We start from the raw sequence: 17,325 nt of genomic DNA, 5'->3' as shown, positions 1-17,325 counted from the left end.
CATGATCAATTACCGCTACATTCAAAAGGGGCTTTTTACGACCCCAGTTCTCAGGACTGGTTGTGTTACCAGCAATCAAGACGTTATCCTATATTTTTGGATAGGAGAATGTTTAAATTTGAGAATATCCCTTTAAAACACAGTAGGGACCCTAAAAACTGGCATAATATCCACACTAATAACCTGAGCTTTCTTCTTCATAATTGTTCTGTGAATAACCAACAAAATGAACTTTTACAGCCAGTTTTCTAATACAGTCTTGAAAACATGATCTCGAGGCTCCGGGCTGTAGAAAAGCAGGGGACCATGTACACTATATTTCAGGTCTTCTGTTTTTTTTTTTATTATTAGGCTATGTGCACACGCTGCGTTTTTTTGACGCTGCGTTTTTGTGCGTTTTTGGCCGCTAAAAACGCACAAAAACGCACCTGCGTCGAAAAAATGCGGCAAAAAACGCACGCGTTTTGCCGCGATTTGGTGCGTTTTTTGCTGCGTTTTGCTGCGTTTTTGCTCACTGCGTCCTTATGCGTTTTTTATCAGTGAACAAAAAAAAAAAGGTCTGATGTCATTTCCTTCTTCAATGTGTTCTTCATTCTCCACTAGTGTATGCAGAAGAGCAGACAGCTGCAGAACTACAAGGCTCAGCATCCTCGATCCAATAGTGTATGCAGGACAGCAGACAGCAGCTGTCGAACTACAAGGCTCAGCATCCTCCATCCAATAGTGTATGCAGGACAGCAGACAGCAGCTGTCGAACTACAAGGCTCAGCATCCTCCTTCCAGGACTGTATGCAGGATTTCTTTGCCCCCCCAAAAAAAAAAAAATGACGTGGGCTTCGCCATATTTTTGTATGCTAGCCGGGTACAGCAGGCAGGTACGGGCTGCCCCCAACCCCCAGCTGCCTATTTGTACCCGGCTGGGAACCAAAAATATAGGGAAGCCCTTTTTTTTTAAATTATTTCATGAATTTCATGAAATAATTTAAAAAAAAAATGACGTGAGCTTCGCCTTATTTTTGAGTCCAGCCGGGTACAACTAGGCAGCTGGGGATTGGAATCCACAGTGCAGGGTGTCCATGCTTTCTGGGCACCCCCGCTGTGAATTGCAGTCCCGCAGCCACCCCAGAAAATGGCGCTTTCATAGAAGCGCCATCTTCTGGCGCTGTATCCAACTCTTCCGGCTGCCCTGATGCCGGGTGGCTAGCCAGGTAATAATGGAGTTAGGGCTAGCTGTATATTATCAGCTAGCCCTAAGCCCGAAATTCATGGTGTCACGCCAATATTAGACATGGCCACCATGAATTTCTAGTAAAGATAAAAAAAAAACACAACACAGAAAAATATTTTTATTAGAAATAAAACACAACACAATTAGTGACTCCATCTTTATTGAAATAAAGAACCCCCCTCCGCAGTAATCCTGGGTCAGGGTCCCGCGCCGTCCAATCAGGATCCAATATCATCTGATCGGTTTGCTGGAAGGCAAAGCGATCAGATGATGTGTCAGGATCAAGTGCCTGAATCCCATCATACATCAGCTGATTGTATAAAAGCCGAGTATACAATCAGCAGATGCATCAGTAGAAAAAAAAAAAAAAATAATACTCACTTATGTGCTGAATTACCGGCAGCTCCCGGAGCGATGGGGCGGGAGTCTGATCCTGTCCGATCGCTGCAGCAGCTGCCGGTAATCAGGGATGAAGTCTCCTGACGCATCCGCTGATACCGGCCGGGCGCCCGCGTCAGCCCGAGACTCGATCAGCTGATGCGTCAGGTGACTGCATCAGGTGATCCATCGCCAGGTCCTGCAAGCAAGGTCCTGCCCCGGGGAGACTGCACACAGCCGGAGCGGGAGCGGCGATACCGTGACAGGAGCCCGTGACAGGAGCTGGGAGCGGGCATGGCACCGCGAGGCTGCAGACAGGTGAGTATAACTTTTTTTTTTTTTATTCTACTGTTAACTTTTGTTTTCGCAGCCGCTTCCACCTCCTGCCTGTACATGGCGCCGCACGGCAGCTGACATGCACAGGACGGGAGATGGACGCGGCGGTGACGGTACCGGGAGGATTCATGCTTCTGTCTATACTGACAGAAGGAATCCTCTTCCTGTACACGTCACTTTACTACCCACCTCCTGCGCTTATAGCTGCGTTTTTGGTCTTAGAAACGCACCAAAACGCAGCTATTTGCGTTTCTCATTGCGTCTTTCAACATCCCATTGAACTCAATGGATGAAAAGCGCAGTGAAAAACGCGGGAATAATTGACATGCTGCGTTTTTGTGGTCACCACAAAAACGCAGCTGAAAAAAAACGCTGTGTGGGGACAGCAAAAATGAAAACTCATAGACTTTGCTGGGGAAGCAAAGTCATGCAGTTTTGAGGCCAAAAACGCACCCGAAAAACGCGCAAAAACGCCGAGAAAAACGCACCGTGTGCACATAGCCTTAATTATTATTTAGAAAACAATTTTTGACCCACATTAAATAATTTACTGCGAAAGCCTATGAGCACATTTGCACTGATTTGACTTATGATTAATTTGCCTCCTAAATGCAAAATTGATGGTTTACAAGACATGTAAAAACTAAAATGTCCACTTGATCACTGCAGCCAATAAAAGGCCTCAGGAGGCAGGTGACTAAAGAACAGGATGTCAGCCGTTCCCGGATTGCAACATTTCTCCTACATGTTGGATGGCCTCTTTAAGCAGCTTTCAGATTAGTATTCAAGTTATTAGGGAGGGCAGCTCACTAATGCTGTGGAGAGGGAGGAAAGCATAGGTTCCTTCATGAGCTGTAGAAGGAGAAGACACTCCAGGAATGGAGATTTGATACTAAAGAGCTAAAGATGACAGCACCTTCTTGGATACAATGGACCCGACATCCAGTACATATTACTGGGAGGGAAACCATCACAACAGAAAAGTTGGTACTAGGAGCAGCCTGCATATTGCTCATCGGAGGGTCTAAAAATGTTGATTGAAAACTAGTGCAAAGGTGATCAGTAGCAGGTGTCAATTCCAGCTCAAGAATGCCCATGGCCTTTAATTAGCACTTAAATAACATTACTAAACACATACCTTAACTTCGTTTGCTGTCTGCACTTTATTTAGGTGCTCCTTCTCCATTTCATGAACTTTTTCTGTAAAAACACAATAAATGACAAGATATAAACATCCTATTCACCAAATCATCATCCAGAAAATTTGCACTTATTCACAGAAAGCGGATAGATCATCATTAAATTTGGACTGTCGCCAGTTGGAGTAGACACACAAGACTATAAAAAGAAGAATAAGCTAATAATAATAATCTGATGGCTATCAGCATATTGGGCATTCTTTTTGGGACTTTCAGAAGTTCATAAATCTCTCTTCATAACTATCATATGTAGAATGAAGACTTCCGCAACTTTTTTCAATAACGTCTGATTTTGAGTTTAAAGGGGATAGAAGGCACAACGCAGCCCAGAAGTAATGATTATGTCCCTTATATTCACTAGCTCTGTCGCACCTTTGTTTTGATGCTCTCCCCAGTCTCACAAGCTCGTTGCCTTGGAGTAACCCTCGACACTGCTCTATCCTTCAAGCCGCACATCAAACCCCTCTTCACCTTATGCAGACTACAACTCAAAAATATCTCCCGGATCCGTGCTTTCCTTAACCAAGAATCAGCAAAAACATTAGTGCATTCCCTCATCATCTCCCGCCTTGACTACTGCAACCTCCTGCTCTCTGGCCTCCCTTCCACAACTCTTGCACCCCTCCAAGCTATCCTAAACTCTGCGGCCCGCTTAATCCACCTCTCCCCTCGCTATTCCCCAGCCTCGCCACTCTGCCAATCCCTTCACTGGCTTCCCATCGCCCAACGACTCCAGTTCAAAACATTAACCATGACATACAAAGCCATCCACAACCTTTTTCCTCCCTACATCTGTGACCTAGTCTCCCGGTACCTACCTGCATGCAACCTCAGATCCTCACAAGATCTCCTTCTCTACTCCTCGCTTATCTCCTCTTCCCACAATCGCGTACAAGATTTCTCCCGTGCCTCCCCCATACTCTGGAACGCTCTACCTCAACATATCACCCTACCGTGGAAAGCTTCAAGAGGAACCTGAAGACCCACCTCTTCCAACAAGCCTACAACCTACAATAACCCTCAGTCCAGCACACCACTGCGCAACCAGCTCTGTCCTCACCTATTGTACCATCACCCATTCCCTGTAGTCTGTGAGCCCTTGCGGGCAGGGTCCTCTCTCCTCCTATACCAGTCTGTTTTGTATTGTTAATGATTGTTGTTCGTATACCCCTCTTTCACTTGTAAAGCGCCATGGAATAAACAGCGCTATAATAATAAATAATAAAATAATAATAATGCTGCCAGGGCTTGCTGCATCACATAAAGGACTCAAAATCCTTATTCCTTTTTCTCAGACATTGCCTTTATTTATAGCGTTCTGTATGTCCCTCCATTACAAAATGTAAGGATGTGCTGTCATGATTCACACACAAAGCAGAACACTGCTGCACATATCACTCTGCTGTTCCTTAATGCAATGGACACTACACTAGCCGCTGCCCATCATGTGAAACACAATCCTTCCAGAGGGAGCAGAGCCAGAGAGCAGTGAACATTAGAGTAATAGTGTGTGCCATATCCCATACTGTAAGACGCAATAACCACATGGTCAGAGTCAATGGTATCAAGAAAGCAGCAGGTAAAAACCTGGAGCAAGGTTGTTTGTCCGGGGCACAGATGCAGGTCAGAGAGCTTTCCTTTATAAAAAGGTTAAATTGTGAAACTATTTCATAAATCTAAGCTACACATTAAAAATAAATATATTTTATTTTTTATTAAAGAAGGGATTTTATTTTTCCCCTATTTGTGCTTAACCCCATGACAACATATGAAGTACAGTTACATCATATGTAGTATCCCTGCCTTTCATGTGGGCTTGCATCTTTTCTGGCAGATGACGGATGAATTATTCAGCCATCATCTGTCTTTAACAGCCAGAATTAAAGGGTTTTTGGGGGGTTTTTAGACGCTGAAATAACATGCAGTAACAGGCAAGCAAAACATTACTGGTACCATTTTGGGGTACATACAAAGATGTGAAGCTCTCAGTGCCCCATATCTCATAAAAATAAATTGTGTTTCTTATTTACCATGTTGATTATATAGTAAAACTGGCATGGCAATATGATTCCCCAGATCTGTACGAGTGTGTAGATACTAAAAAAAAAAATGGAAAGCCGGGAAAGCCGGGAAAGAGGGGAAAGCCGGGAAAGAGGGGAAAGCCGGGAAAGAGGGGAAAGCCGGGAAAGAGGGGAAAGCCGGGAAAGAGGGGAAAGAGGGGAAAGCCGGGAAAGAGGGGAAAGCCGGGAAAGAGGGGAAAGCCGGGAAAGAGGGGAAAGCCGGGAAAGAGGGGAAAGAAGAGAAAGAGGGGTTTCCGAAACCCATGATGTTCTCTATTTTCAGGATCTGGGGCTCTGTGATGGCTTATTGTTGCATCCTGCCCTGACATTTTAAATTATACCATTTTTGAGTTGATGCAATGTTTGGATCGTCTGTTATTGCATTTTATACCAATGTTGAGGCGACCAAAACTTAATTCTGGAGTTTTACGTTATAGTCAACATGGTAAATAAAGAACCTCAAAAAAGTTATGGAATAGCAATTTTTTTTTTTTTTGCAATGTTAGCACACTTGGAATTTTTTTTCCTGCACTCTAGTACATCACATGATAAAATGAATGGAGTCATTTAAATGTACAACCCATCCAACAAAAAACAAGCCTTCATATATATGCAGCTTGGAAAAAGGGAATAAAAAAAAAAAGCTTTAGGGTGGGGGGGGGGTCCTGAGACCGGAGCAATAGTTGATCATGAAGTGGTTAGTCATTTTACTGACCGGGGGAGGGGGCTTGAATATTGTGACGGTCAGGACCAATGACAGGTTCCGGTCCATTATTATGATGACTCTGTGCTGTCACTGCTCCCAAATTTCATAAAATACTTAGCTGGTTTTCTAGATTTTCTGGTCTGTGTAGTTTGTAATGACTTTTACAGAATGATTATAAAGAACAAGACAGTATGGAGCCGCACCCTGTGCCCGCAGCTTCACAAGCTCCTCGTTCAGAGAATCCACAGACTCCTCCATCTGCCGCCTCTTCTGCTCCAGGTTCTGGACGTACTCCGTCAGTGACTTGATCTTTGCTTCGTGCTTTAAAAGAGAAGACATATTATTCTATGACCATTTTCCCTATGCAGGTCGCCCTATGATCAGCGGATAATTGGGGGTCCAGCTTGGGGAACATACTGTGGATTTTATCTTTTTTATTTACAGGGACAAGTTTCTGCATGTACAGAGTACACAGTGCCCTGGATTCGATAAGTGACCACTTAAGAATTTGGAAGAGGGCATCATCAGGGGGCAAGTGGGCAGAACTTTCCTTGATGGGAGAACTCCTTGCTGTTACATAACCATAAAGAAAACAGAATAAAAATCCCAGCCCCGTTGTGCCTCACTGCCCACTGTCCTATCCCCAACACACAGTAAGACAGGCCTCAGGGGGTGCGCAGGATCTACCTGAGAGATTCGGAGCTGGCAGGCGGCGAGTTCCTTCTCGTTCTCCTCCATCTTCTTGTTGCTCTCGCTCTGAGTGCCCTCCAGCTGTTTGCAGCGCTTCACCATCGTCTTCACTTCAGACTTCATCTTACTGATGTACAGCCTGGCCACTGTGAACTCCTCGTCGATCATGCCGCTCACCTCCGGTTGCTATTGGGAGAAAGCATATACAGGTTTTTCAATTGTGTCAAATGCCCAACTTCAAAAGTACAACGGATGCAGAATCTTATATTCCTGAGATTTTCATTCTAAGAGAACACGTATGAGTGGGATCAAGAGGATATAAGCGGGAAAAAAAACCCCCAAAAAAGCCAAATACCGACACATCTGCCCTCCATACATGCCAATGCATATTTGGCAATATTTCAAGGGATATGAATTTTATTCATTTTGCAGAAATAAAAATTGCAGCGGTAACCCAGTAAATATAACGCAGGACATCCATTTCAATGAAGATATCACATCTTTCTTCAGCAGCGCAAGATTGACACTTCAGGTCAGCGGCACGGCTATGCTGCTGGTGTGAACTGTGCGCTCCTCCACGCTGCTTGTAGATGCAGCGGTGCCTCCGCAGCGGGGGAGAAGCGCAGGACGCAGAGCCTGGCCAGATCCAGCCAACAGCAGGGCATCACCTGCAGGCTCTAGGGCAGAGTACGCAAGCACCTCGGGGACTGCAGAGTTGGTCACATACCTTCACTACAAATTAAAAATCCCTCCGTTCTTGGGAAGAAAAAAAAAAAAAAATAATTTAATAAGTATAAATTGCAATCTTCCTTGTTTTTACAAAAGAAGGGAATTTTGTTTACTTACCGTAAATTCCTTTTCTTCTAGCTCCTATTGGGAGACCCAGACAATTGGGTGTATAGCTTCTGCCTCCGGAGGCCACACAAAGTATTACACTTTAAAAAGTGTAACCCCTCCCCTCTGCCTATACACCCTCCCGTGCATCACGGGCTCATCAGTTTTGGTGCAAAAGCAGGAAGGAGGAAACTTATAAATTGGTCTAAGGTAAATTGAATCCGAAGGATGTTCGGAGAACTGAAAACCATGAACCAAAAGAACAATTCAACATGAACAACATGTGTACACAAAAGAACAACAGCCCGAAGGGAACAGGGGCGGGTGCTGGGTCTCCAATAGGAGCTAGAAGAAAAGGAATTTACGGTAAGTAAACAAAATTCCCTTCTTCTTTGTCGCTCCATTGGGAGACCCAGACAATTGGGACGTCCAAAAGCAGTCCCTGGGTGGGTAAAAGAATACCTCGATAAAAAGAGCCGAAAAACGGCCCCCTCTTACAGGTGGGCGACCGCCGCCTGAAGGACTCGCCTACCTAGGCTGGCATCTGCCGAAGCATAGGCATGCACCTGATAGTGTTTCGTGAAAGTGTGCAGACTCGACCAGGTAGCCGCCTGACACACCTGTTGAGCCGTAGCCTGGTGCCGCAATGCCCAGGATGCACCCACGGCTCTGGTAGAATGGGCTTTCAGCCCTGAAGGAATCGGAAGCCCAGAAGAACGGTAGGCTTCAAGAATCGGTTCCTTGATCCACCGAGCCAAGGTTGACTTGGAAGCCTGCGACCCCTTACGCTGGCCAGCGACAAGGACAAAGAGCGCATCAGAACGGCGCAGGGGCGCCGTGCGAGAAATGTAGAGCCGGAGTGCTCTCACGAGATCTAACAAGTGCAAATCCTTTTCACATTGGTGAACTGGATGAGGGCAAAAAGAAGGTAAGGAGATATCCTGATTGAGATGAAAAGGGGATACCACCTTAGGGAGAAATTCCGGGACCGGACGCAGAACCACCTTATCCTGGTGAAACACCAGGAAGGGGGCTTTGCATGACAGCGCTGCTAGCTCAGACACTCTCCGAAGTGATGTGACTGCCACTAGGAAGGCCACCTTCTGCGAAAGGCGTGATAGAGAGACATCCCGCATCGGCTCGAAAGGTGGTTTCTGAAGAGCCGTTAGCACCCTGTTAAGATCCCAGGGTTCCAGCGGACGCTTGTAAGGTGGGACTATGTGGCAAACTCCCTGCAGGAACGTGCGGACCTGCGGAAGCCTGGCTAGACGCTTTTGAAAAAACACGGAAAGCGCAGATACTTGTCCCTTGAGAGAGCCGAGAGACAAACCCTTGTCCATTCCGGATTGAAGGAAAGAAAGAAAAGTGGGTAAGGCAAACGGCCAGGGGGTAAAACCCCGATCAGAGCACCAGGATAAGAAGATCCTCCAAGCCCCGTGATAGATCTTGGCGGACGTTGGTTTCCTGGCTTGTCTCATAGTGGCAATGACATCTTGAGATAACCCTGAGGACGCTAGGAGCCAGGACTCAATGGCCACACAGTCAGGTTGAGGGCCGCAGAATTCAGATGGAAAAATGGCCCTTGAGACAGCAAGTCTGGTCGGTCTGGGAGTGCCCACGGTTGACCCACCGTGAGGTGCCACAGATCCGGGTACCACGACCTCCTCGGCCAGTCTGGAGCGACGAGGATGGCGCGGCGGCAGTCGGACCTGATCTTGCGTAAAACTCTGGGCAGCAGTGCCAGAGGAGGAAATACATAAGGCAGTCGAAATTGCGACCAATCCTGAACTAATGCGTCCGCCGCCAGAGCTCTGTGATCTTGAGACCGCGCCATGAATGCCGGGACTTTGTTGTTGTGCCGAGACGCCATGAGGTCGACGTCCGGCGTTCCCCAGCGGCAACAGATCTCTTGAAACACGTCCGGGTGAAGAGACCATTCACCTGCGTCCATGCCCTGGCGACTGAGAAAGTCTGCTTCCCAGTTTTCTACGCCCGGGATGTGAACTGCGGAGATGGTGGAGGCTGTGGCTTCCGCCCACAGCAGAATCCGCCGAACTTCTTGGAAGGCTTGACGACTGCGTGTGCCGCCCTGGTGGTTGATGTACGCGACCGCCGTGGCGTTGTCCGACTGTATGCGGATCTGCCTGCCCTCCAGCCACCGATGGAACGCCTTTAGGGCTAGATACACTGCCCTTATCTCCAGAACATTGATCTGAAGGGAGGACTCTGTCGGAGTCCAGGTTCCCTGAGCCCTGTGGTGGAGGAAGACCGCTCCCCACCCTGACAGACTCGCGTCCGTCGTGACCACAGCCCAGGATGGGGGCAGGAATGATTTTCCCTTCGACAAAGAAGTGGGAAGAAGCCACCACTGAAGAGAGGTTTTGGGTGCCAGTGAAAGAGAGACGTTCCTGTCTAGGGACGTCGACCTCCTGTCCCATTTGCGGAGAATGTCCCATTGAAGTGGACGCAGATGAAACTGCGCAAAGGGAACTGCCTCCATTGCTGCCACCATCTTCGCTAGGAAGTGCATGAGGCGCCTCAAGGGGTGTGACTGGGCCCGAAGGAGAGAGTGCACCCCTGTCTGCAGCGAACGCTGTTTGTCCAGCGGAAGCTTCACTATCGCTGAGAGAGTATGAAACTCCATCCCGAGGTAAGTCAGTGATTGGGTCGGTGTCAATTTTGACTTTGGGAAATTGATGATCCACCCGAACCTCTGGAGAGTCTCCAGAGCAATGGTCAGGCTGTGTTGACATGCCACCCAGGAGGGTGCCTTGACTAGGAGATCGTCTAAGTAAGGGATCACCGAGTGGCCCTGAGAGTGTAGGACCGCCACCACGGATGCCATGACCTTGGTGAAGACCCGTGGGGCTGTCGCCAGGCCGAAAGGCAGTGCCACAAACTGAAGATGTTCGTCCCCGATGGCGAAACGCAGGAAGCGTTGATGCTCTGGTGCAATCGGCACATGGAGATAAGCATCCCTGATGTCGATTGATGCTAGGAAGTCTCCTTGGGACATCGAGGCGATGACAGAGCGGAGAGATTCCATCCGGAACCGTCTGGTTCTCACGTGTCTGTTGAGCAGTTTGAGGTCCAGAACGGGGCGGAATGATCCGTCCTTTTTTGGCACCACGAACAAGTTGGAGTAAAAACCGCGACCACGTTCTTGAATGGGAACGGGGATCACAACTCCTTCTGCCTTCAGAGTGTTCACCGCCTGAAAAAGTGCATCGGCTCGCTCGGGGGGCGGAGATGTTCTGAAGAAACGAGTCGGAGGACGAGAGCTGAGCTCTATCCTGTAACCGTGAGACAGAATGTCTCTCACCCATCGGTCTTGGACATGTGGCCACCAGGCGTCGCAAAAGCGGGAGAGCCTGCCACCGACCGAGGATGCGGTTTGAGGAGGCCGAAAGTCATGAGGAGGCCGCCTTGGAGGCGGTTCCTCCGGCGGTCTTTGGAGGACGTGACTTAGACCGCCATGCAGAAGAGTTCCTCTGGCCCTTCTCTGACCTGTTGGACGTGGAGGATTGGGACCTGGCTGAGGGCCGAAAGGACCGAAACCTCGATTGAATTTTTCGTTGCTGAGGTCTGTTTGGTTTGGACTGGGGTAAGGACGAGTCCTTTCCCTTGGATTGTTTAATAATTTCATCCAATTGCTCGCCAAACAAACGGTCGCCAGAAAATGGCAAACCGGTTAAGAACTTCTTGGAAGCAGAGTCTGCCTTCCATTCGCGTAGCCACATGGCCCTGCGGACTGCCACCGAATTGGCGGACGCTACCGCTGTACGGCTCGCTGAGTCCAGGACGGCGTTCATGGCGTAGGACGAGAAGGCCGACGCCTGAGAAGTCAAAGACACAACTTGCGGAGCAGAGGTACGTGTGACTGCATTAATCTCAGACAGACAAGCTGAGATAGCTTGGAGTGCCCACAAGGCTGCAAAGGCCGGAGCAAAAGACGCGCCTATGGCTTCATAGATGGATTTCATCAGGAGCTCTATTTGCCTGTCAGTGGCATCCTTGAGCGATGAACCATCTGCCACTGATACTACGGATCTAGCCGCCAGTCTAGAGACTGGAGGATCCACCTTGGGACACTGAGCCCAACCCTTAACTACGTCAGGGGGGAAGGGGTAACGTGTGTCATTAAGGCGCTTAGTAAAGCGCTTGTCTGGAAATGCTCTGTGCTTCTGGACAGCATCTCTGAAGTTAGAGTGATCGAAAAACGCACTCCGTGTACGTTTGGGAAACCTAAACTGGTGTTTCTCCTGCTGCGAAGCCGACTCCTCTATAGGTGGAGTTGGGGGAGAAAGATCTAGCACCTGGTTGATGGACGCTATAAGGTCATTTACTATGGCGTCCCCTTCAGGTGTATCAAGATTGAGAGCAACGTCAGGATCAGAGCCCTGAGCTGCGACCTCCGCTTCATCCTCCAGAGAGTCCTCATGCTGAGACCCCGAACAGCGTGATGAAGTCGGGGAAGGTTCCCAGCGAGCCCGCTTAGCCGGTCTGGGACTGCGGTCCGTGTCGGAGTCCTCCCCGTGGGACCTAGGTGTCACCCCAGGAGCACTCTGCTGCGCCGACCGAGAGGGTCCTGGGGGCGATGAACTCACAGTGCCCGGGGCCTGTGTTACCGATCTGGACTGCAAGGCTTCTAGTATCTTAGCAGACCATCTGTCCATAGACTGAGCCATGGATTGTGAAAGCGACTCTTTGCCAAAACTGCAAACTCTGTCCCTGCCACCTGGACAGTGGAAGCCGGCGGTTCTACCTGAGCCGAGGGTCCCACCAGTGCCCGAGGCTCCGGCTGAGTGAGTGCCACAGGGGCCGAGCATTGCACACAGTGAGGGTAGGTGGAACCTGCAGGTAACATAGCCGCACAAGAGGTACAGGTTGCAAAATAAGCCTGTGCCTTGGCACCCTTGCTCTTTGCGGACGACATGCTGTAGTCTCCTCTGAGAGTGATCACTGAGGGTATATAGCCAAAAGCAAAACAATGCGGCCGAACAGAGAAAATGTATACAAATATATATACAAATATATTATTATATATATATATATATATATATATATATATATATATATATATATATATATATATATATATATATATATATATATATATATATATATATATATATATATATACACACATACATATACATATATATATATATACACTTCGGCACCCAAGGGGGGCCAGCACCGGGTAACCGGTGTGGCTTACCGACCGCCCAAAGCGGTTGTGTGTCCACCAGATTCCCTGCCTGGGCCTCCCAGAGCTGCAGAGCTCGTTCTGAAATCCTCCACCGGCAGAAGTGATTGTAAAAATGGCTGTCAGAGCTCTCAGGGGAGGAGGGAGCCGTGGGCGTGACTAATAAAGTGCGGGAATCTGGTGCCCCACAGTGCTCAGTGAGGGGGGAGGAGAACACCTAAGTATGCTCATGCCCTCACTGCCGACGTCCAGTCGACCGTCCCGCCCTTACCCCTGACTGGCAGGCCCGGGGGCGGGAGTTATGGTACTAGGCCGCAGAAGCCGGGGACTAAATTTAATAACGCGGCCGGCAAACAGGCGCGGTCGGCGCGGTAGTCCCGGTCGTCACAAAAAAACAGCAGCCGCTGCAGCGTCTGTAACACAGGCGCTCCATGCACCGTCCCCAAGGGGACACAGAGTACCTTTTAGATGCAGGGCCTGTCCCTGATGATACCCAGTCTCCTGTCCGTCAGATTCCCCCAGGGGCTGCGGAGGGAGCCCGGTCCCAGTGAATGGTGACCGGTTAGGATCCCACTTCTCCCAGAGCCTCTAAGGGATGGGGAAGGAAAAACGGCATGTGGCTCCAGCCTTTGTACCCGCAATGGGTACCTCAACCTTAACAGCACCGCCGACTTAGTGGGGTGAGAAGGGAGCATGCCGGGGGCCCTGTTGGGGCCCTCTTTTCTTCCATCCGATACAATCAGCAGCTGCTGCTGACTAAAATGGGAGCTTGAGTGAATGTGTGCCTCCTTCAACACAAAGCATAAAACTGATGAGCCCGTGATGCACGGGAGGGTGTATAGGCAGAGGGGAGGGGTTACACTTTTTAAAGTGTAATACTTTGTGTGGCCTCCGGAGGCAGAAGCTATACACCCAATTGTCTGGGTCTCCCAATGGAGCGACAAAGAAAGTACCAATTTTACCTATTTATCATGGGGAGACATTTCTTCACAATTGTCCAGGCCTTCTCTTTTGCTCAGTCTGACATTCAGTATGCCATGCCAATATGTTTCATTGTCAAGAAACCTCCTGATGTCCAGAGGATATTATCAACGAGTACCACACTGATTAATGGGGAGAGGGGCAATGCAATCACTGAGCACTGGGCAGTCAGCTACACGGCAGTACAGCCCATCTTGCCACATGTCAGACGAATTAGGGAGAGAATGCCTGGACAATGTATTTAAAAGGAATCCGTCACCAGGTTTTTACTCCCCCATCTGAAAGCAGCATAATGTAGAGACAGAGATCCTGATTCCAGCAATGTGTCACTTACTGAGCTGTTTGCTGTCATTTTGATAAGATTAATGTTTTCTCTGCGGCAGATCTAGCAGTTATACAGAGCTCATGCGTACGCTGGACTACATGCAGCATACCAAGTACTTCTGTAATGATAATCTCCTGCTAATTAAACTAATTTTTTTCAAAATTATACTAAGCAGCCCAGTAAGTGACACATTGCTGGAATCAGGGTCTCTCTCTACATTATGCTGTTCTCAGATTAGGTGGCAAAAATCTGGTGACCGATTCCCTTTAACAAGCAAAATGTCAATATATATGTAAAAAAAAAAACAAAACAAAAAAACCCACCAAAACATGAACGTTAAACAGAAGCCAAATAAAGCCCATCGCTGACACAAAAAGCACCCCAATGGGAGTGATCCAAGCTCTACAATTGCTGCAGACTGTCTGGGCAAGACATTTCCAGTACAAGTGCATTAGTTAAGAGTGGATGCATTACCACAATGTTTTGTACACAGAGGATCTAAGGTTGCATTATTAATGACCGCTAAATATATTCATAAAGAACAAACTATGTACGGAGTTGATAATCACCTTGGAGTCGTTGTTTCCTACTGCGATGCCAATCTCGGCAAGATCCTTCAGTAGAGAGGTCATCATCTCCGTGGCCCTCTTCTTCTGATGGTTCGTCATCTCTTTCAGTTTCTGGAGTTCAGAGTCTAAACTGGACAAAATTACCTGAAAATATACAAAGAATGGCATCACAAAACACAAAGTAGTGGTTTCAAAAATAAGTAGAAGACTACCGTATTTTTCAGACTATAAGACACTTTTTTCCCCCCAAATGTTGGGGGAAAGTGGGGGGTGCGTCTTACAGTCTTGAAGGTAGGGCATGGCTGCGGGGAATGAGGGTGCTGCGGTGGAGTGGGTCATCGGGGGCATGAGCAGGCTGTAGCAGCGCCTACCGTGACCACGTGGGCCCGCTCATTTAATATGCCCGCCCATCATCTCTCAGCGCTGAAGCTGGCGCTGACAGGTAGGCGGGATGATAGTTGGGGGATGCGCGCATAATAAACAGCCGGCCCGCATGACCACACCTAGAAACTACAGCCTGGAATGATCATGTGCGGCTGCATTCACTGCCCCCTGCACATCATCATCAGCGCGGGGTGCAGTGAATCAGTATACTCACCGGCCACGATCCCTGCAGCATTGCTAGTCTTCTTGTCTGTGCCGGCCACGGCTATGTGTGGAGACTAGCGGTGCGCACAGCCGCGGCCGGCACAGATAGGAAGACGAGTGATGCTGCAGGGAACAGTGACCGGCTCCACACAGGTCAGCGGTGATGCTGCTGGCACAGACGGGAGGAGGAGCGATGCTGCGTGGAACGAGGAAAGGGGAGTATAAACGTTTAATTTTTTTGTGTGCCACAGGATGCGGCCATACACCAGGATGGGGTATATTATGAGCAGGATGAGGGCATATAGCAGGATGGGGGCATATAGCAGGATGCAGCCATACACCAGGATGGGGTATATAGCAGGATGGGAGCACAAACCAGGATGGCAGTATATAGCAGGATGGGGGCTATACCAGGATATGGGACATATATACAAGGCTGGAGGATCATATACAAGGCAGGAAAATCATTACCAGGATGGGGTACCTTAGTAGAGAATTTGGGGACATTACCCCCATAACAGTGTCAGCAGCAGATCCTCGCCCCATAACAGTGTGTCATGGCCACATTTTTTGCTTAAAATTTTATTTTCCTTCTCTAAAACTAGGGGGCATCTTATGGTCCGGTGCATCTTATAGTCCAAAAAATACGGTATGTCAGCACTCAATCTCTTAATGGTGGAGGTGCACGTAAGCTGGTGTAGTATCATTAAGGTTAATATACGGCTCTTCTCACAATAAGACGATCAATGCAATTTCCTTTATTCCATGGTCAAGTGACTTCGAATCCCATGCAAAATATGGCAAAAAGTGATAGCGGTAAGGTGACAAAGAAAGGAGTTTCAGCTCTTCCCCAGCCTTGTTCACACGGTCACTGAGCAAGGAGGTTCCAATAATGAAAGTTCAGCGCAGATGCTGGCATCAGAGGGAAACGCTAAATGCCTATATGGAAGGGCAGCATTTACCTTTTTCCTCTGATGCCAGCAGCCGCGGTGTACTTTCATTATTGGAACCTCCTAAGGCTATGTGCCCACGGGACTCTATCTGCTTTCCCCCGGAATCCGCATCTTTTCATAGGTGCGGATTTGATGCGAATTTGACGCGGATTTTGCGATTTTTTTAAATTCAATTGAATAGGCAAAATCCGCACGAAAATCCGCAACAATAATTGACATGCTGCAGATTTTTCCGCACAATTTCCGCTGCGGAAAAATCTGCAGCGCTGCAGCGTGGGCACAGCATTTCCCAAATGCCATAGAAATGGCTGGGGAGTAGCTGTGCTGCAGATTTCTGGAAAATCTGCGGCTTTTCCGCAAGAAATCCGCGGCAAAATCCGCGCATTTTCCGCAGCGTGGGCACATAGCCTAACAGTCTTTGGCCACCAACGATCCTTCCAGACTAGCCTAAGCAGATGGACGCTCAGCTGAGCATCCATGTGTTGTCACTAGAGGCTGGGAGCAGATAAAACTGCACGATACATCTCTACTCTCCGATTAGTTAGGAAGGCCTCTACACACTGGTCCCCACAAATTAGTGGACTTTGATAACTTACCTAAAGGGAAAAGAAAGTAGATCAGGATTATCAAGAAGATACCAGCAGGGTAAGAACATCTCTCACTTGTACAGTCAAAACCACCCACCAATGCATTAAATACATATACTAATATATATTACATATACCAATATAGGCACAATCATTATTAATGTGTCCACGGAGGCAAAATAGTACAAAGAGCCAATCGTATAAAGTGCAAGGCTGCATTATAACTGTGTGCCAGCTATCTGCAGTCAGAAATGAAGGGAATTTTGTTTACTTACCGTAAATTCCTTTTCTTCTAGCTCCTATTGGGAGACCCAGACAATTGGGTGTATAGCTTCTGCCTCCGGAGGCCACACAAAGTATTACACTTTAAAAAGTGTAACCCCTCCCCTCTGCCTATACACCCTCCCGTGCATCACGGGCTCCTCATTTTTGGTGCAAAAGCAGGAAGGAGGAAACTTATAAATTGGTCTAAGGTAAATTCAATCCGAAGGATGTTCGGAGAACTGAAACCATGAACCAAAAGAACAATTCAACATGAACAACATGTGTACACAAAAGAACAAACAGCCCAAAGGGAACAGGGGCGGGTGCTGGGTCTCCCAATAGGAGCTAGAAGAAAAGGAATTTACGGTAAGTAAACAAAATTCTCTTCTTCTTTGTCGCTCCATTGGGAGACCCAGAC

At 48.1% G+C, this 17,325-nt stretch overlaps 1 protein-coding gene across 1 annotated transcript in view; it reads right to left on the bottom strand.

Moving 5' to 3' along the window:
• The window catches only part of KIF5B (kinesin family member 5B), a 125,510-nt gene that overhangs the window by 21,694 nt on the left and 86,491 nt on the right, over window positions 1–17,325 (bottom strand). The window contains exons 15-18 of the mRNA XM_075315489.1: window positions 14,516–14,659; window positions 6,595–6,783; window positions 6,111–6,228; window positions 3,081–3,142 (exon numbers count right to left, since the gene is read on the bottom strand). Of these exons, the coding sequence (XP_075171604.1) occupies window positions 3,081–3,142; window positions 6,111–6,228; window positions 6,595–6,783; window positions 14,516–14,659 (513 nt within the window). The remainder of the gene's footprint in view (window positions 1–3,080; window positions 3,143–6,110; window positions 6,229–6,594; window positions 6,784–14,515; window positions 14,660–17,325) is intronic.

This window comes from Anomaloglossus baeobatrachus, chromosome 6, assembly GCF_048569485.1.
Source record: "Anomaloglossus baeobatrachus isolate aAnoBae1 chromosome 6, aAnoBae1.hap1, whole genome shotgun sequence".
Lineage (NCBI taxonomy): Eukaryota > Metazoa > Chordata > Amphibia > Anura > Aromobatidae > Anomaloglossus > Anomaloglossus baeobatrachus.
Note: the sequence above shows the minus strand (reverse complement) of the source record. Positions and strands in the feature narration are given on the sequence as shown.